We start from the raw sequence: 21,385 nt of genomic DNA on the forward strand, positions 1-21,385 counted from the left end.
CTAGGTCTACCCCAGCAACCACCCGTGGAGCCTCCAAGGGTGCTGTCATGGTGCGCTGCGCTGGATGGGCGCTGGGGTGCCAAGTGGAGCGCCCCGGAGGGGGGGGGCGAGAGTAGCGGGGCTCCCAAGGCCACCCAGACGCCAACTTCCCCACCAAGCGCCCACGCGGGGGCTGCCCCTGACCCGCCAGGGAGAAGGCACTGCCCACCCACCAGGCCGCGTGCGGGACAGCGCTCCCGGGACAGCGAAAGAGAAAGCCCCCAAGGCCCTTCCCGCGCACAGATGCGCTGAGCTAGGGCTCTAGGAGCTCCTGAGTCGTGAACTGGGGCCCTGCTCTACTCCGGCCTTCCGAGAGAGCCCCACCCTCCACTCCCGAGCCCCGAAGTCCGACAGCTGCGCCCGTGGCAACTGGGTTTTCCCAAACAGGGCGCAGCCCCTCGGAGGAAAAGTTCCCGCAGTGGCCGCGGGCGGCGGGCAAATACTCACTTTCTCCACTCGTCGGCCAGAGAGAGAGCGCGGCGGAGAGAAACACGAGCCCCCACAGCGAGGTCGGGGACCCTCCTCCGGAGCCAGACTTCATTCCTTTTATTTGGGACGAAATTCCCTTTTCTCAAAAATAGAAAAGAAAAAAAAAAAAAAGAAAAGGAAAAAAAAGAAAAAAAAGTCTCCAACTCAGTCTTCGCTCTCGTCCAAAAACAAGAGCGCAGGCGACGATCCTCGGAAAGCGGCGTGGACAAGGAGGGTGGCACGGGGCGGCCCCTCAGCGCCGGCAGCAGCGGCCCACGGGGCGGCGGAGTCGGGAAGCCGGGGCGCGCCGGGGCGGGCTGTCGGCGTCGTCGGCCTCCATTTGCAAACGCAGAGATGCAGAAGAAGGAGGAAAACTGTACAGAAAGAGGAGCAAAGCTCAAATCGCCGCAGGCGAGGGCAAACGCCACCCGATCCCTGGAGGGAACGACCACCGGAGCCTACGCGGCGGGAGAGCGCGACGCAGTTGGCGAGACTGGTCCGAAGTCCCGGGCGCGGGCGAGGCCGGCGAGGGGCAGAAATGCGGAGTGGAAATGAATGAGCGGTTCCCCCTCCTCCGGCTCCTCCTCCTCCTCTGGGCTCCGCTCGCCGCCGCCTCCTCCCTCAGCGCCGCCGCCGCGAGCTCCTTCCCAAATCCAGGACACACACAAAGCGGCGGCCGCGCAGCGCTCAGCGCTCCCGCCGCCCCGCGTCGGCCCCCGCCCGCCGCCGACTCCGTGCGCGGGGGCTCCGGCTCGCTGAAGGTCAAAGCCGAGCACGCCGCGTGCCGTGGAGCTCTCGCAGGCACGGGGAGAGGCGTGGAGGGTCCGGAGAGCGGGGCCGAGGGTCTGCGAGCGCCGGGCGCGCCGGGACAGGCTCGCTGGCAGCTTCCCTGTCGCTCGCCTCTCTCGAGTTCGCCCGGTGCGCTCGCTCCTCCTCGGTTCCCCCCCTCCTCCTTTTTTTTTTTTCCGCTCAGCGGAGTTAATGCTGGTAAACAAGAACCTCAGCCTCACCGCGCCGCCGCCGCCGCCACACACTGGGGGCTCTACGCGCGCGCTCTCGGGGCCGCGCACACGTGCCCGCGCGCACACTCCAAGCGGCTACAGCCGCAGTCCCGGCGCGCCGAGGGCCGGGCCCGGACTCGGCAGGCGCCAAGAGCCGGAGTTCGGGATCGCAGGGACGTGCGGAGCGGAGCGCGGGCGTGGGGAACCGGGCCCAGGAGGCACCGCCCCCCGCGCCTCCACCCGCGCCGGCCCCCGCGCGCACACTGAGCCACGCGCGCGCCCACGCTTCCGCCCCCACCCGCACTGCGCCGGCCGGCCCTGTCCGCACCCTCCCCTCCCGCAGGACTCCAAAAAACAATGCCCCGGGCGCCGGTGGGACTCGGTGGCCAGGGGGGCGGCGGCAGGGCGGGCGGGCAGCAGGGCGGGCAGCAGGGCGGGCGGGCTGCGGGCGCGGTGGGCGGGGAGTGCGGCCTCGGAGCTTCATTGAAAACAACAACAGCGCGGCTGGAGAGCGCGCTGGCCGACTCCGTGAAAAAGCTTCATTGTTTCTTGCAGCTGTTGCAAAATAAATAAATAAGTGCATGCATGCGGCATTTTTTTTCGCAGTGTGGTGGAAAGCCCGGACGCGGCGGGAGGGGCACACCTGGGGGAAAGGGGACCCCTGAAGGCTGCTACGCAAGGCACTTTCCACGCCAGGCTTGGGCGCCCGTGGCGGCGCTCCTTGGGTGTTCCGGTGCTTGCGCGCAGTCGGGGAGCGGACAGGGTGCGGTCCGCGAGGCTCTGTTCTCGAAGCACGGTGATTCCACCGCGGGCCCCCAGCCCTGGAAAGGGAACCCAGACAGGCGGCCCCTCGTGCCCAGGACCCGTCTCCGCGGCGGCCGCCAGAGGGCGCGACCGCAGCCCGGGAGGGCTGGCTCGGGGAATGTCGCCTCCCTCCCTCCCTCCGGGGGAGGAAATGTGGGGGCCCCGAGTCGGGGACCGACTCGGCTGGGTCGTGCTAGCCGGGCCTCCCAGCCCCATTCCTCTCCCGCCCTGAGGGCGCTCCACCGCATCGTGCTGGTCCGTGCTCCACCACGTGGGCAGCTGCGGAGAAGGACCGCAGCGCGTGTCAGGCTGCGGGAACCCGCAGCTGGGGGGCGTGTCCGAGGGCTTCCCAGGGAGGGGATTGCGGGCGGGGACCCTAACCCGGACAACGTCGTCTGGCTCCGGTCCCAGTCTTAGGAATGTGCGGCCTCCACCCGGAGTCGATGGCCACTGCAGAAACCCACCCGCACCTGCCTCCAATCTCCCCTCCCCTCCGCGTCCCTCTAGCTTCATTTGATCTGTAAGTGACTTGAAACTAGCACCAGCCCAAGTCTCCTCGGTGGTTTTTCTCCACTGTTCCAGGGGAGAGGTTTCCCCAAGACGAGGCTTCCCCGGGACTGCCATCTAACGAACAAACACTGCGGAGGCCAGGTCCTCAAAGGGGGAGAAACCAGCCATGGCTGGAGAAAGGAGTTTGAAATACGTGGACTTTTAAAAATAGTGATTTGATCACGTGTCGCCCTTAATGCGGTCGGGCTTCATGACTCAGGCTAATTGATATCCACGATAAATAAAAAGATGGCTCATAAGAGTTGGGAATGTCTGGATCAAATAGAAGTGTTTGTCTTGTAAACAGTCGGACTGTCTGGTTGGTGGAGAGGACCAGTTCTGTAGCAAAGAAAGGTTTCTTTCATTACTCAAATAGTAAAAGATTTCGGCATTGCATTTATATGCACCCCATCTTTCATAAGGGATTTTTTTTTTTTTTACTAAATTTAGAGCTGAAAACAAATCAAAAGGAAAGTAAAGGAAACTAAGCCCATATTTTTCTGTATCGTCTGAATCAGTTTTTCCCTTGGAAATGTTGAGCTACGTTCAGTGAATCGGTTCTATAGAAGGAACGTTTTCGAAGGAAGGAAAGAAAAGTACACACATAGGGCTGTTTTGTTTACCGGAAACTTGCCTTGTTTTTAAAATAAATTGTGCCAGTTTTAGATGTTCCTGAACATTAAGAAATAAATACATTAGAACTTTCATTTAGATGCATCATTTAAAAATACAAATCCAGGCTTCTAATATCAAAGTATTTCTTCAGAGCATTCCCTGCACCGAAGGGGTCCTTAGTAACTCCAGCCTGGTGCTCTCAGCATACAATTCAGATACAGAGGAATGACATTAGGTTTGATTTCAGAATGTTTTGATGCCTACTTGTAGATTAAGCTTAGCAATGCTGTTTAGGTTTGTCCAACACACACAAAAAATCTTTAAATGTTTTTAATATTAGTTATGAAAATGTTTGCACATTTGCCCCTGCAAACATACGTATATAGAACAAAGAGAAATAACTAGCTGGTGTTTGTAAGGGAAGCAGAGGTTTGCTTTAGTGCCTTAAGTTATTTATTTGCTTGGTACCAAAAATACCTGTGGATTTTTTTTTAATGTTTTCTTAAAGTAGTAGGACATCAATAAGATGCTGTCCCACTTTTAGATAGAGAAGTTAAGGGGAGGATAGGATGAAAGTTTCCTTTCCTTTAGGCTCCACCTTGACCTTGAAAAGGCTGTTGACTTTCACTTTCTTCTGTGATTATCTCCTGCCTACCCACTCACTCTTACTTTTCTTCAACCCTGCAAACAAAGTCCTGTTCACTTTCTACCTACAGGGATGGTGGCTCAAACATTTTGTTTTGCACCGTTTTCCCCAGACATCTTACACATTCTTCCCTCTTTTGAGCAGAAATTGGTTTCTTGTTTTCAAATAAAGAAAAAAAAAATTAGCTTGATAATAACAGCTTCAGATCCAGTGATCCTGTTGAATGTACCAGACTCCCCAAAGATGTGGTAAACACATTAGGCACAGCCCAGATGACTGACACATGCAATAAGATATGTTGTGATCTGTTTCCAGAATGAAATCTAAGCCCCCCTCCCCCCTTAGAAGAAGTGAACTACAGCCTCAGACATCACAGGTAAGATCTTCCAGACAAAATGTTGAGAAAACATATTCAAGTTCCAGAAAGCTACACAGCATGATACTATTTTGATGAAGCCTTTAACACAAAGAAAAAAATGAAAAGGGTTTTTTTTTTTGAGCAATAAAATTGAGCACATGGCTAAATAAATAAATAAATTACATGAAGAATGAGTGGAGGTATTTATTTATTTGGAGGGAAGAGGGGAACCCTTTGAGCACAGAGAAAGTTCTGGAAAATGTGAAGGATTTACAAAGCTCCATTTTATGATTGTGACTAACACACGTTTCAAGAATTTTTGCACCTATTGAATCTTAAACGAAAGTATATGAGAAATTTCAAGTTTTCCAATATCAACCTTACAGATTTCAATTTGTTTTGTAAACAACTCAGAAATAATTTTTAAGAAAAACTAAAACGATGTAAACTCGTCTGATGCTGAAGAGCACATTTCAGAGGAGCGCATTCTCATACCCTATCAATGCCTTAAAACAAAATAAATCGTAAAATGAAATGAAAGAATTTACTGGGTAGGTCAGTCGGCTTCATTAATAAAATCCCTACTGTGAGAAACAAACTGGCAGCTTCTGGGAAGGTTAAACACACACCAAACTTAGGCACTGGCATCTCTACCCCTAGCTTTGAACCAAAAGTGATAAAAATGTTCACAGACATAGCTGTATGGCTATGCCAGTAGCCACTTTACTCATTATATCGAAACTCTGGAAACACCCAAATGAAGGAGAACGGATAAACAAATCATCTAACACAATACTACCCAGCAATAAAAAGGAGCTAAGTGCTAGTCCATGTGAATACACAGACAAGTCTCAAAAGCAGGATGTGTAAGCCAGACACAAAAGAATATATACTATATTAGACCATCCAAGTCAAATTCGGGGGCAGGCAAAACGAATCTAGGAAACCAAAACCAAAATTAGTCTCATGGTTGCCCTTGGTGGGTTAGGAAGTGAGGAACTTGGATTCAGAAGGCAATGAAACAAAGAGCATTCTGGGATGATGGCAACAGGTAGGTGATTTTCTGTGCTAGGGTATGCATTCACCAAAAACATCCAGCTGTGCACCTTAGATACATGGATTCATTTCTGACTGAATCTGGATTTAAATATAGAGAGAGTGTATCGTTATGTATGTTGAAAATTTTACAGCTGTTCTTGAAACACACACACAAAAACAAAAAACAAACAAAAAACAACAACAACAACAACAAAACCTTAACCCAGAGCTCCCTATTTTTGCTTTTATACGAGTTAGTAGAAATTCTAAATTCCAATCTCTTTGTCCAGGCTGTTTCTGTAGACAGACAAACATCTTTTAGGAGGACCTCTGTTAGAGACCTCCCTCAAGGGCCTGCAGGTTTGGAAGTCATCACAGTGTCTCTACAGAGAAGTCTAGGGACACCAAAGGTATGATGTGACTCTGTGGCTGGTTCCTGTCCCCACATAGCCACCAACAATTAGAGATTTGTTTGTGCTCAACTTGGGATTTTCCTCTTTGTTTCACTGCCTCTCTCTTTCTTTTCTTTCTTTCTTCCTTCCTTCCTTCCTTCCTTCCTTCCTTTCTTTCTTTCTTTCTTTCTTTCTTTCTCTCTTTCTTTCTTCTTTTCTTCCTTTCTTTTCTCTGTCTTTCTTTCTCCTCACTTTCTTTCTTTCTAACATAGTGTCACATAGACCACACTGACCTCCTAATCTTTCTGCCTCAGCCTCCCTAGAGTTGGGCTAACAGGAATGAGTCACCACACCCAGCTAATTGACCAACTCCTCTGTGTTCATGGATAGCCAGCTCATGTGGCATAAATGCCATATTCCTCCATGTGGAGGTTACAAAGAGCACTTGTATGAAACCAGTCAAGAGAACAGCCTCCTGGGGCTGCTTTCCGCACCTTCTTCAGTGAACAATCAAGAACAGTTCCTGAAAAACCCAGGCCTGGGCTATGAGCAACAGGTACCATTGGGACAGTCATTGATCTAAGGTGGGAACTCTGTGGCTTCTGTGGTAGCACCCTGCCCGAAGCACAGCACTTCACAGGTTGGCATGAGGGTACCTGACTTGAAAGTGAACATGATACATGGCCTGCATGATGATCTGTGAGAAAATGAGCAGATGTGTACACAGGCCTGTCTGCCAGTGTAATCTCCTTCAGTTGCGATTTGCAGTGGTTAGGTCCGGGGATAGGTGTGCCATCTTTTGCCCATGTAATTAACTTTCAGACATATCAATAGCAAGGATCCCCGCATGGCAGACAAGTGCGAAAGATGTGTCTTCGATGTTGCAGGTCCTCTGCGTGTGATGACGTGAAGATTCAGGTAATCGAGTGTCTCTTTCCTCTGACTAATGCCAGCAGCTCTGAGACATTTCAGCAGCAGCACGGGGGCAATGAGAGACACACTAAAAACCACACAGCCCCTTCTGACTCTGCTAAGCTGTGTGGCTGTCTGCAAATGTCTCTACCTTTTGTTCTTTTTCTCTGTGAAATGATAATGTTGACATGGAATTTTTCAGCCGGAAGAGGCCATGACACCTCTGGTTTATAATTGATATTCTAACACTTTATAATCTGCCTTGCCTTCTCTGTCAAGTGACCAACAGTTTAAAAATCAATATTCTTGCCACTCAGGGAATGATAGCTCTCTACCTTGTATCTCTAGGAGATTTTTTTCTTTTCTTTTTTCTTTTTTTTTTCATTTTCTCTCTCTCTCTCTTTCTTTTAAATTAGTGTTTTATAGATTAGAAAATTATATCTTGTGGTTCTGAGTGCCCATATATGTTCCTCTGGAAAGACCAGCAGAAACATTACTGAAGCAGGACAAAGTAGCCACAGATAACCCACAAAAGGTGCCCACCTGAGGATGGTCCTTTGAATGTTCTATTCTGAAGTATTAAGTCCCAGTGGAAGCCTGTTCTGTAAGATAAATTTATATACTTAAGACAGGGGCTGACTGTGTAGCTCTCGTAGACCGGGCTGGCTTCAAACTCACAGAGATCCACCAGCTTCTGCCTATTGAATGCTGGGATTAAAGACATGAACCATTATACCCTTCCTCTTCTATAATGTTTTTAACAGCAATGCCAATATGCAAGGCTCCTGAGAGATGCCTTTGTCTCTGGCTTTAAGAACAGGCTACTGAACAGGAGCTCTTTCTAGAAGTCACATAGAAAATACTGTTGGCTCTCTAGGGCGGCTACCACATCTGCAGAATCGTTTCTTTCCATCTGTCCTCGAAGGATCTTTGATGACGCAGAGTCCCAACATTGACACAGGAACACAGAAGCAGGCTGACTCCTACATTCAGAGAGGATAGATGGAGATGTACAGACAGTGACAGAAATTTTATAGGGCTCTTAATTTCAGATACTTGAAAATGACCAATAGATCTGATCCTAGTGGCTAATTCACAGAGCAAGAACAATGAATGGAAAGAGAGTACATTTCTGTTCTTTGAAAAACCGTCCCTCCTCCTCCTCCTTTTTTTAAAAATCAAGACAAACAAGTTGATATTTTTCAGTCTCTGATAGGAATGTGTTCTGTGTGGTAGAGAGCCCTCATTCTTAGAGAGTGTCTGTGTGGACACTGAATTAAATTTGAATCATTTTGGGAGAAATGATCCAGAGAAACCTTTGATCAACTGAGATGTTTGTAATCCCTTCCCATTCTAATCTAGTACTCGGATTCTAAATCTATATTTGAATTACTGAGTCTCATGGGCCACTGAAAGCGTTTGGATTTGCTTTTAGATGGGTAGGGACTCTCCTCAACAGCTGAAGATGCAGGAGCTCAAAAACGCATTAAATTTATCTTGTCTTCTGAAAATCCTGATTAAGCCACTCCTGAAAGAGGTTCTGGGTCCAGATCCAATGGGCTGAATTCAGAGATCAGAACTTGCTTCTAGCACGTCACTTTTGAGGAAAATGGTTAGAACAGGTGAGGGCAGAGATTAAGATAATAGTTTGCTTGTAAAATTTGACAGCATCTGTGGAAACAATCTCCTTGTCCCTCTTTGGAAGGATGAATAGCACGCTTTGTTTACGTATTAGAATACTATACAGAGGTTAAAATGAAGGAACCAGATCTAGATGAATCAACAAGGTGATTCACCAAGGTTAAATACCGGTATCTCCCTTATGTAACCTGCAACCCAGAAACAATAGAGCCCATTGTTACTGGATCCATACACATGTAGCAAGAGTGAGATACACATGGAGTTGAAGAACAGAACAGCTTCAGGCTTTATTGTTCAGGGATGGAAAGAGAGCAAGAGAGCAAGAGAGCAGAGAGTAACTGGAACTGTGTTGTCAACATTTTATTTCGTTAAAAGGAAATAGTAAACTACACGATGTCACTCTTGCTAACCTCTCTGGCTCGCTACATCCTTTCCTGCATTCTGGGTCTGTTGTGTTCTTTCTTTGCCCTTTAAAAACCTTTTATTTTAGAACAGTTAAAGGTTTACAGAATTTCTGTAGTTACAGGGGGTATTCGGGGTTTAATTGCTTGAAAGGAGAATCTCTCAGCTGGCAGAGCAAGGACATATATGAGTCTGTGTCCTGCCTTATGTTTATATGTAGCAAAATGTGTTTCTAGATGCAATGACTGCCTTAAAGTTTCATTATTAACACACCTTATATAACCATAGCACATTTGTCAGGATTAGCAGACCAATTTTTATTAATTGTCATTACTTTGTTATTATAATCACTATTAACTAAGTCCCTCAATTACTCAAATTCTCTGAGTTTTCTCCTAATTCTCCAATTCTGAGATGTCACCCAGGACATCCCTGAATCGTGACTTCTCCTGACTGTGACAGCCTCTTACGTGGTTCTTTTATTTGGTGACATGTCCTTCAGTTGGAATTTCATTTCCTCCCTCACGATTAGACTGGGGGATGTTTTTGGAGGAAGAAGACAAGACCTGGGTGATAAAGTGTTATTCTTGATGTGTCGATCAAGGGTGTGCAACTGTCAGTGTGGTGGCAGCATTGTTGATGGCTGCAGTCTGCCATCCCTAGTCACACGCCACATTCCTAGAAAAGAAAGTCATCGTGGGCCACTCTCATGAAAGAGGTAGAGAGTTACAGGCCACTTCCTCAAGGGCTGAGTATCTGTGTAAATTATTTGGAGAGCTTTCCTCCGAGTTATTTATTTGATCATTTATCTATAGCAGAACGAGCTTGTGGATATTTATCTCATATTTTCAAGCTATTATTTCATTTTTATTTCAGTACTACTTTACGTACCATGTTGCTCCAAATGATGCAGCTCTGGCCTCTGGGGGCAATTTCACTGGCCCCTTGAGTCTCTTCCACCCTCCTTTATCACTTTGGGATTTGCTTCTGGTGTGTTCACTTTTCTACCACTATAGGATGTGTCAGGTTCTTCTCCCGTGTTTCCTTCCATGGTCTATAATCAGTTCATTCTCCAAGATGCTCTGATTCCTTCTAATTCAGAATGCTGTCCAAAAACCCAACACTGGCTGCTAATTCAGTGTGCTGCTACTAGGCCAAATTGCCTGAAAGGAGAGCCTCTCAGCTGGCAGAGTAAAGATATATATGTGTGTGTCTGTATCCTGTCTTATATTTATGTGTAGCAGACATCGAGTCCTTGCCAAAGACTCCGACTCTGACCGTTGGCCGACAGACTACCTCGGACTCTCCCTTCTTGCTCTCATCACAGTGACAGCCCCTGGATCGCCCCATTAACCATCCATGTTCACTTATAATTATTTGAAGACACTTACTTATCTTCATTTTATGTCTTGCATGCTTTGCCTGTGTGTATGTCTGTGCATGCTGTACTTGGTATCCACGTTGGCCAGAAGACAGATTCTTCAAAACGGTAGTTACATTTGTTTGTGAACCATCATGTGTGTCTGCTGGGAATTAAACCTGAGTCCTCTAGAAGAGTAAGCCAGTGTTCTTAACCATTGAGGCCTTTCTCATTCCTTTGGGAAGATGAAAGGGAGGGGCAGAAAGATGGCTCAGCAGGTAAAGTACTTGCCATGCAAGTCTAATGACCTGACTTGAAACCATTTTGCAGTCTTCTGGCAGGTTCAGATATCCCTGCAATCAGAAACATAACACACACACACACACACATGGAGTAAATAATAAAATATTTTTAACTAGAAGGAAGTGCTTCAATTTATTACAGTATGTAAACCAAAAATGCAGACTGTTTGCAGAACTTTGTGGGAAGAGGTTTTTCAAATCCTTGTTCATTCACTGCATACCCCACCTGCCCCACTGTGGGGGGCTGGGACACATTCCTTGTTTCCTTTAAGGGCCACTGACTGCAAAACAGGCCCAAGACTAATACAACTAGAAACCTGCTGTCAGAATTCTAGAACCCCACTGGGAAGGACAGTGAGCACAAGGCATGCTGGAGGGACACCTTGAAGAGGCTGTGGTGGTATCATTGAAGCAGTGGAGAGGCAAGCTGGAGAGAAGAGACTCACGTCTCTTGGCAATTCCAAACCTTTTTTGGAATAGCAGCTCTCTGAGACTAGGATGAAGGCAGTGGACACTTAACCTGGAAAAATATCCACACAGCCCCCCTTGGGCCTCTGGTCAGGGAAGCCAAATGCATACTGTGGGAATGTCAAGTCTCTTTGTTCTCATTTGTTAGGTGAACATCTGGTCTTGCCAGGAGATCAGCAGCATCCCAACTTTACTGTCAAGTTACAGTCAAGACATACGTGTCTCCTGTGTGTGCTCATCCACATTCTAATCTGCCACGTAAAGAGTGGGGTTTTCACTCCTCCTGGCATGATGGGTACCTAGTGTAGCGTGTTTACCGCATGTTTGGTGTTAAATAAAATGTGCGCTGGGCCACCAAAAAAATATACAAAAATTGTTTAATCCACAATTGGTCTATATACCGTTGCCCCTCAGAAAACCACGCAGTCAGTTTCCAGAGGAAAACCATCACAAATTAAAAATATACGGAGTCCAAGCTTATTACCAATGGCCCTCCCAGCACCCTGGTTCAGCCACAGCACACTGCAAGTAGTTGGTTGTTGCACCTCCTGACCTTAGGACCAGGCATCGTGAGGAAAAACTATGTTACATACCAGCAGCACAGGGAAGAGACCCAAACTCAAACTTGAAGCAGTTTTTCTTGCGTCCACATCACTGTCATATCAGTGTAACACTGAAAAATAATAAATGAAATCATCACAAGCTGGGCAGCATCCATGCTTACAAATATCCTGTCTGCCTGTTTATCGGGGATCAGCAGACATTCGCCTCTTACTTTCCAATGGGCCACAGCTACAAGGGTACACTCATCCTCCACAGAGTCAGAATATGGGTGCACTCTCTCTGTTTCAGTGGTCTGTGCCAGCCTCCTCTCTGCCTCCCAAATCCTTCCCTTTGGTTCACATGTCCCAATCTTATTTCACTCCTTAACATCTAAATTAACATTGATTTTGGCAGAGACATTTTAAATGTTGTTGTATTTAAAAAGCTGAGTTAACACACAATAAACGGTTGGGGTAGTGGTCTCTTAAGCTAGCATTTCTCTCAGTGGGGGCAGGATCTTCTGGGACTAGCGAGATGGCTCAGCAGGCAAGATAACGAAGCTACTACAAACCACTTGTTTCACAAACATGTCTACCTGAGTTCGATCCCTGGAACCCATGTAAAGGTAGGAGGAGAGAACAGACTCCACAAAGTTTTCCTGTGGGCACAAGCAAGTTACTTGAAGAAGTTTCCCAAATGGCTATGGTTTCGACTCCAACTACAATGATGTTTGCAGCTGAGCATACACCTATAACCTCATGGGTGTGCCTTATTATCAGTAGACAGAGGAAGAAAAGACTAGGGCTTTGTTGACTGATGATTTTGAATGTTGTGCCAAACATGATGCAGTACAAATATGCCCAGAAGTATTTGTGCTTAGCGAAGTATTGGTGTGCTAATACAGACAGACTCTCCTAGAGAAAAGCAGACATTGTGTCCATTTCCCCTTTCCCCATTCCTTAACCAACTCCAGCCATCTCTGCTATCACAGGAACTTACAGGAAACTGAAATCCAGAAAGAGATGAGAGACGATCCCAAGGTATAGTAGCAAAAGGTCTGTCTCAAAACCAGACAGTGCCAGTCTTTCAAATATCAGTTTTCACATATATGCATTGAGCAAAGCAAACCTGAACTTCTAGTCATGCAGCATTAAAATGTACCACTTCCATTCGATAATAGACTGCTGCTGTGCACATCCTCTTTATGGTTTGTTGGGTTTGATAACACCCAGCTCATGGTGGGCAGCTCAGGTCTCATGGTAACTTGGTGGTCCATTGTCAAACATTCAGTTTCCACTAAGGCCCAATAGCAGGCTAGAGCTCTCTCAAAGGGAGAATAGTTGTCTACAGATGATGGTAGAGCCTTGCTTCAAAATCCCAAAGGTCTCTTTGTGATTCACATTCAGGGGCCTGCCAAAGGCTCTATCTAAGCATCATCCCTATCTGCCACTAACACCTCAAGTCCATCGGGTCTGCTGAATCATATAGTCCAAGTGGTAGAGCAGCCTGTACAGCCTGGACCTGTTGAAGAGCCTTCTCCTATTCCAGGACTCATCCAAAATCAGCAGCTTTCCAAGTCACTTGGGAAATGGTCATGAGTAATCTACCCAAGTGAGGAATGTGCTGTCTCCAAAATTCAAATAGGACCACAAAACATTGTGCTTATTTCTTGGTATTGGGAAGGACCAGATACAATAACTTGTTCTTTACCTTGGAAGGAATATCTCTGCATGCCCCCACACCACTGGCCTACTAAGAATTTCACTGAGGTAGACAGTCCTTGAATTTTGGTTGGATTAATTTCCCATCCTCTGATGTGCATGCTTTACCAACAAGTCCAAAGTGGTTGTCACCTTCTGCTTACTTGGTGCACTCAACATGATGCCATCGATATAATGAATCAACATGGTATTTTTGTGGAAGAGACCATCAAAATCCCTTCCAATGAAGTTATGACACAGGGCTGGAGAGTCAATATAGCCTTGAGGTGAAACTGTAAAGGTATACTGCGGGCCTTGCCAACTGAAAGCAAATTGTTTCTGGTAGTCTTTACCGGACAGGTATTGAGGAAAAAAAATGCATTTTCTATATCAATAGCTGCATGCCATGTACCAGGAGATGTGCTCAACTGCTCAGGTAAGGACATCATAATTGGTACAGCAGCTGCTATTGGAGTCACTCCTCGATTTAGTTTCAATAGTCAACTGTCATTCGCCACCTTCCATCTGTCTCCCACACTGACCAGATAGGAGCGTTAAACAGAGATGTGGGAACCACCGCATCTTTCTAGTCTTTGATGGTGGCCCTCATTTCTGCAGTTCCTCCAAGTATGTGATACTATTTTGATTCACTATTATTTCCCCCTGGTAGAGGCAACTCTAAAGGCTTCTATTTGGTCTTTCCAGCCATAATAACCCTTACTCCATAGGTCAGGGAACCAATGGGAGAATTCTGCCAGTGTCTAAGTATATCTATTCCAATTATACATTCTGGGGCTGGGGAAATAACCACAGGCTGAGTTGAGGTACCCACTGGACTGAGTTAGACTTCAGCCAAAACTCCATTAATTTCCTGACTCCCATAAACCTGTACTTTAACTAGAAGGCTCCAGTGTTTCTTGGGATCTCCCAGAATTAGCATCAATTCAGAATAGACCAATAGAGCCTGGAAAGTCTGATTGTTTCCTTTTCCCCAATATACAGTCATCCTTGCAAAAATACCATATGTCCTTCTAAGGGAAGGACTGGAGAAAGGCTAACAGTAAAACTTATAGATATTTTATCAAGGTCCTTCCTTGGAGGAACCTGACTAACGCTTCATTTAAGTTGGTATGGGTCTGCACACTGACTAAAGTCTGAGTTCATGGGCCAAGATTCCATTTTGCCACGATCCAATGTAGATTTTCTTTCATTTCCTTGAGAAAAATTTCCACTTATACAGATTTATTTTTTAAAAAATGCAGTAGGTTTCTAATCTATTTCCTACCTGGAAACACCATGATTTATTAGCCAGTACCAAAGGTCCACACATGTCATGCCACCATAAAAGTCATTTTGCCTGTGCTGACCATCATGGGTTAAGCCATTATGGACATTGCTTTATCTGTACTGTCCATTACAATAACCACAAGGCAATAACATTACCATTGGTGATCCACTGTCGTCACCTGCCCCCTGCTTTTAAGGACCTAATTAAATCCATTGTATTTAATTCATTCAACTGAGCGGCAATGTCTCAGATCCTAAGGTCTGACACAAGGAAAGGGGCAACAACAAAGCTCTTCAAATGTGCTGGTGCCCCTTCTGGGCCTTCCCATTGTGGAGGATTCAGTTTTACACAGTGTGACACTCCAGCATTACAGTTTCCCTGAGCTTAAAAAACCCTTCATCAACACTAAGCAGAGGGAGAGCAGGCACCTCCAACTCCTTTTCAGTAGTCCCTCTTTTGACAAATGCTTCAGCCAATCCTTTAAACAAACTTTTGGCATCTTTTTTTAGCTGTGCAAGCTTCCATAGTAAACCTAGAACCTCCACTCAGTGGGACAATATCAATAAACTCAGCCTGATCTAGTTTTATGTTCCTTCCACCATTATCCCACACCCTTAAAATCCATTTCCACACATAGTCCCCAGACTTCTGCTTGAAGGAATTAGCAAACTCATTAAGCTCTATAGTTGTATAGCACACCTCCACATGGACTACACTTTCTTTCTCTCTTCCAGGAGCCTGCTTAGACTCTAGTCTGGTTATAGATCTAGAGACAACTACTAGTGGACCCTGAGGGACACCAGTGTTGTCTTACCTGGAATTTCCTTCTAAGAAAGTAACTGCTGGCTTATTAGACAATGAAGATTAATTTCCTCAGTCAAAGGCAGAACAAGCAATATTTGAGGGGCTGAGGGTTGGTAGTATATCTCTAGCTTGAGAGTGGAGAGGCTACTTCCTCAGGTGAGATGAACCCTTTAAATCACAAGGTTCAAAGTTCTACGTCTTAATGAGGTCCTTCCACACATCTCCATCTGAAGCTGCAGGGTGCCATTTTGTTTTTTTTTTTTAACCAATTAATGTCCTTATTTTAACTGCCAGCATCCTCAGGGACTGGGACTCCGATTTTCTTTGTAATTCTGCCAGTCTTATAATGAGGGCTTCTGTTTGATTTCCAGCAACTTGAGCTGTGTAGCTGCTGGAGAGGATTCTCATCCAGGGCACATTTAGAAATCTTTAGAGCATTCATGCACATCTGGTGCCGGTCAATCTTATCACCGAGTTCATTATTGCACTTCATGATGTCCTGAGATGCTCACGTTTGGTTAATTTTATCAGGGACCTTATTCTTTTCCCTGTTAATTTATCCAGAGAAGCTAGGAGTTATCAACCAGCTCCATCATTTTCCTTACCTTTCCACAAACTGTCAGAGTTTATGTACAGCGTTGCCAAATCCATGGCTTCTCACAAATGGTGTATTAGGATGAACAAATGCATTTGTCTCCTTAAATCTGTAAAGTAGTTCTCATCATGGGCTTTCACTACCCTCTAAGCTTTCTAGAGAGGCTTCGGTAATTGTAGGAAATTTAATAGTATGCTTTCAAGCTCTGTTCGTGGTGATGGACACAGACCTGATTCATCTGCACTGGCTGCCGCATCAAATTCTAGGCAGTGAATACAGATTGCTAGACTTCCTCTCTCCAAGTGAAGGACATTGACCGACTCCACACTACAACTACTGTTCTGAAGTACTCCATTACAACAACGCTTTTTTTTTTAAATTACCTAATCTTCAATTGGTTAATAGAGGAAGAATGTTAGTCCACAAAAGAGCTGTTGGCTCACATCTCACTTTTGCCAACAGGTTACTGTTTTGCAGCCTAACAGAGAACGTCCTGGTGAGGAACAGAGACTGTAGTTGGGAATCCACAGGAACGTCTTCCTTCACAGCAAACGGTGACAGGCTTAGCATCCATAATGACCACCAAGCTTTTCTGCCATCCAGTAAAGCCATCCAGTGACACTCTAAGCACTTATGAAGAAAGCCATGAACCTGGAAGCCCCTTTTCCTGTGTTAAAATGAGGGGACAATGAAGACAACTTTCTAGAGATATAGTTTCATTTTTTCTTTCTTTATTTATTTTTATTTTTTACACTCCATATTTTATCCCCCCCCCCATTTTCATTTTTATTTATCATCATCACCACCATTATTTTGATTTCTTGAGACAGAGTTTCTCTGTGTAGCCCTGGCTGTCCTGGAAATCAATCTATAGACCAGGCTGGCCTCGAACTTAGAGATCAACCTGCCCCTTCCTCCCATGTGTTGGGACAAAAGATGTGCACCATTAAGCCTGGCTTGTTTTGTTTGACAAAGCCATGGTCTAATTTGTCTTAGTCTGGCTTTAAATTTAACGTGTAGCTGAGGATGATGTTAAATTCTGATCTTCCTGCCTCCACCTCCCTTGTGCTGGGATTATAAATATATGACACTACACCAAGCCACACTTTAAATGTTGTCAAGGCAAAGCTCATGAACACTCAGGTGTCTGGTATGGAAGGAACCTCAAGTTTCAGGCCGCAGTGAGGGATGTCCGTGGTACAAGGACTACTGCCAGCTGTCGGGAACTCTGGTTTTGGCTAGTGGTTAGATGACAAGGTTCACTTTTCTTCTCGTTTTTGTTTCTGTTTTCTAAAGAGGTCTCATGCAACCTAGGATAGTCTTGAACTTGCTAACGTAGCCAGGGATGATCTTGAATTCCTGCTGCGCTTCTCACGTCGGAGGATCACAGAACTGCACCAGCACATCCAATGTGAATGAAGAGTTATTTGGGATTGAACGCGTGTACAACAGATATATTCCTCCCAGAAATCCTCCTCATTCGGGCACAAAGTGCTAGACCCTTTCCCTTAGGCGTGTGTGTAAGAGCTCCTCCAGGATACATGCCAAGCAGTAAGATTCCAGGTCCCCGTAGTACACTTCTTTTTTTCTTAATTATTCTAGACGTTTATCAAGGATTCGTCAACATTGCGTCACCAAGTTCCAGCTCCCACCACCACGTGAGCGTTGTTTTCCTACATCCGTGCTAATACCTGATTTCTTATGCCTTTGCATCTCAATCACTATCATGGCTATGAACAGCTTTCTTGTGGTTGTTATAATTTGCATTTTTTTTCTCCAGCTGCTGCTTAAGCCGTGTACACCTTTATGTGCCTCTTGGCCATCTCAGCTTCCTCTCGTTACGTAGTCAACCCTTCAACAGTCCTTATTTGTCTTCTTGTCGATTTATACGAATTTAAGCACATCCCGCATAGAGTTTATACGAATTTAAGCACATCCCGCATAGAGTCCCTTCGTCTACTAAGTTCTCCCTTTATGTTCTCCTCACAGTACGCTAACCTCCACGCATGCTCACCCCCTCTCTCGAGCATGCTCCGTTACAAGCTCACTGGCTGGCTTCTTTTCTAGACTGCATCTTAAATGCCTGTGGCTGCAGGGTATGTGAGTAGATCGTACAACTGAAAACTCTGAAACTCAAGACACTTGCAAAGGATTCTCTTTTTTTTTTCTACCCAGCCTTTCCCCACTCTCCTATTTATAGAACTTCTCTTTGTATATGAGAGTTTTCAAAGATTATTTTTTTTCTCCAAAGCAAACGAAAAGGGAAATCCTCTTTTCTGGACAAATGTTGGCCAGATTTATTTCTTTTGCCAGATTAATAAGAAAAAGATTTTTTTTTTAAGAAAAATGTAGGAAGGTTAGACATCCTGTTTAAGTTGGATCCCGTGTAGACATCTTAACCTCCAGGGAAAACAAGCTATTTTATTAAATTCCACTATTCTCATTTTTTTTTTAAATATTCGAGTCATACGCAATCAATCATGCTTTTCTGACAAGTCACCTAAGAAAACTCCCTTTAAACTAAACAATATTGGGTTTCAGACTAAACGTTCAAAGTGACATTCTGACAGAAAGAAAGAAAGAAAGAAAGAAAGAAAGAAAGAAAGAAAGAGAGAAAGAAAGAGAGAAAGAAAGAAAGAAAGATAAAAAGAGAGGGAAAAAAACCTTAAATGAAAATTCTTGGAGTTTGCCTGGAACTGAACATTTAGTGTGTGAAAACGCGAGGAGCGTGCTGAAAAGGACCGCAGCAACACCAGAGAGGAGGCTCTGTGAGCGACTTTGCCACCTGAAACATTCCAAAAGAATTACTGATCACAAAGTTTCTCCGGCTTCCAGCCCTTGCCACACTTGGCTGCGTTTCTCTTACCGATAGGCAGCTCGGCGAAATTTATATTGACATATCCCATAGGCTGGTCTAGGTTTCTAGGGGATTTTGAGCACGTACGTGTAAGACGGTATTTCGAGGTACTCGTTTTTTATAGCCAATAGATACTGATAGCGAATTACTGCTTTCTACCCTAGAGCCTTAAAAGCTAAACCACATTAATATTTGAAAGACGTCATTTTACGATAAAAAAAGCCTATTCGCTTTTTATCAAAAAAAATAAATGATCGGATATCATATGATCCAGGAACTTCATTTCTAGGTATGTTTGCCAAAGAATTAAAAGTGATGCCACACATCAATATCCTGTCCTGTTTGGTTTGGTTTGCTTTGTTTTCAACTTGACACAAGCTTGGGTCATTTGGGTGGAATCTCAATGGAGAAAACGCCCTTACCAGGTTAGCCTGCAGACAAGCTTTGGGGGCATTTTCTTGATTAAAAAAAAAGATTGCTACATGAAGGCTCGGTCCACTGTGGGCGGTGCAACACCTGCATCCGTGGCTCAGGATTGTCTAAGAAAGCAGGCTGGACCAACCGGGAGGGGCAAGCGAGCGGGCAGTGCGCCTCTGGGGCTCCTGTGTCACTTCCTACGTTGGCTTCCATCACTTAAGTTTTAGTTATCGATTGCTGTGACAAAAATACTGTGTCCAAGGCTAGTGGATTTAAGGTTCCGGAGGGCTAGAGTCTATTATGGAGGAGTGAGGCATGGTGGCTGGGACAGCTGAGAGCTCACATCTTGAGCTGTAAGAAGGGGGAGGAGGAGGAGGAGGGGGCTGGACCTAGCGTGGGCTTTTGACACCTCAAAGCCCTCTCTCGGTGACACACCTCCTCTAATAAGGCCACGACTCCTAATCCTTCCTAAAAAGTTCCATGGATGGATTGGGGACCAAGTATTTAACTGCATGACCCTATGGAGGCCATTCTCATTTAAACCACCACAGAGCATGACCCGAAAGTTGTAAGATGAAATAGACCCTTTCTTCCCCGCGTTGCTTTTTGACTATAGTGTTTATTGCAGAAATAGAAATTCTAACTAAGATAATTAATGTTCACTATTATTGCATCATTATTTCAAACTACACCGTGTCCAACAGCAGAAGAACATAAACGAGCCACGGCATTTGTATAAGTGGAGTATGCACCGGCAACAAGAAACAAAATAAAAAACGAAATAAAAAAAAAAATGAAATGCCGGGGCCTGCTCCAGGGTGGACGAGACTTGAAGTCCTGGTACTAAATGAAGTAAATCTGTCACAAATGGAAAAATAACAAGACCCCACTTCCATGGTCACAGAGAGTAAATTCACAGAGACAGGGGGTTTATCAGAGCTTATTAAGGATTGTGAAGGGAGAGAAAGAGGCGGAAAATATGGGTTAGTGAGACAGAGTGAGGCTCTGTCTGAGGAAAGATGAGAGTTTTTTTTTTGTTTTGTTTTTTTTTTAAAATAGAAGGTAGTGATGGTAGATAACCCAACTCCTGAAGCATGATGCCTTTTATACTGAGTGTTTTAATTCTGGAGTAGCTCTTAGATTCTAAAATATGGCAAACGTTATCTTCTGGTACTATGAGGAAATGTTTGAGTGTACGTAGCACCCTAGTCTTTCTATGAGGTAGTTAACATAGTACTTAAAAATGGTTAACATGTAAAATGTAAGTGATGTTATTCATCGTATTTTAAAGAAACTGGAAGGTAGCTTCTTCCAACCCTACTTTAATAAGAGGACAGATTCCCAATACAGGGAGTGTGTAGGCTGAAGGTATGGTCCATCAGCAGTAGAGTAGTTGGCTAGAGCGCAGAAAACCCTGGGTTCAAGCCCAAGAACTTGGATGGGAAGAGAAGGTTCTCAGAAAGCCTTATGAAGCAAAGCAAAATTGGACCCCCGTTCCCACAGTGTCATGACAGCGATTGATACAATGTGTTTTCTTTTTGCTGATCCCAATTGTGTGTGTGTGTACATGTACTCACATACACATACATGTTCCTAAGTATACAAAGTATTGCATACTATAATAGTTTGTTTCACTCACTAAGTACATAAAGGAAGGAATCCAGTCTCATCCAGAATCCTGTTTATTTTTAACCCATCAGCTGCTGCTTGATATATGAAATATTATCAATGTTTTAGTTTTAAACGCTCTGTAGTAAATGTCTTAGTGTGTGTCTATTATGACTGCTTGACTATATCCTTAGGATAGAGAGAGATCTCAAAACAAAATTGCTGGGTTAAAGATTATGGATCTAAAACAGAACAACAACACAGCAGCTAAAGCGATGGAGAGACAGTTCCGCCATTTTGAGCACTTACTGCTCATGCACCGGATTGGGTTTGGCTCCCAGGACCCAAAAGGTCTCACAAGCGTCTGTAATTTCAGTTCCATAGGATCTAAAGCTATTCTGATCGGAGGACATCATATAGACATGTGATGCACATATATGCATGTGGGAAAACCACTCATACATGTAAAATAAATAAATCCAAGACTGAAACAAAACATAACTTTCTTGGGCATACCTCTTAATTACATACACCACTTAGCCAGGAGCAGAGGGATCTCTGGGAGTTCAAGTCCAGCC

At 45.2% G+C, this 21,385-nt stretch overlaps 1 protein-coding gene across 4 annotated transcripts in view; it reads right to left on the reverse strand.

Annotated features, from left to right (window-relative positions):
- Positions 1-652, reverse strand: part of Igf1r (insulin like growth factor 1 receptor) — a 283,747-nt gene extending 283,095 nt beyond the window's left edge. For all 4 annotated transcript variants that reach the window (XM_021166846.3, XM_085841652.1, XM_029479326.2 and 1 more), the window contains exon 1: positions 487-652. In XM_021166846.3, coding sequence (XP_021022505.1) covers positions 487-580 — 94 coding nt within the window. In that variant the 5' untranslated portion in view covers positions 581-652. The remainder of the gene's footprint in view (positions 1-486) is intronic.
- Positions 653-21,385: the final 20,733 nt, after the last annotated feature.

The sequence above is a fragment of the Mus caroli genome, unplaced genomic scaffold, assembly GCF_978045245.1.
Source record: "Mus caroli unplaced genomic scaffold, Mus_caroli_1 scaffold_8, whole genome shotgun sequence".
Classification (NCBI taxonomy): Eukaryota; Metazoa; Chordata; class Mammalia; order Rodentia; family Muridae; genus Mus; species Mus caroli.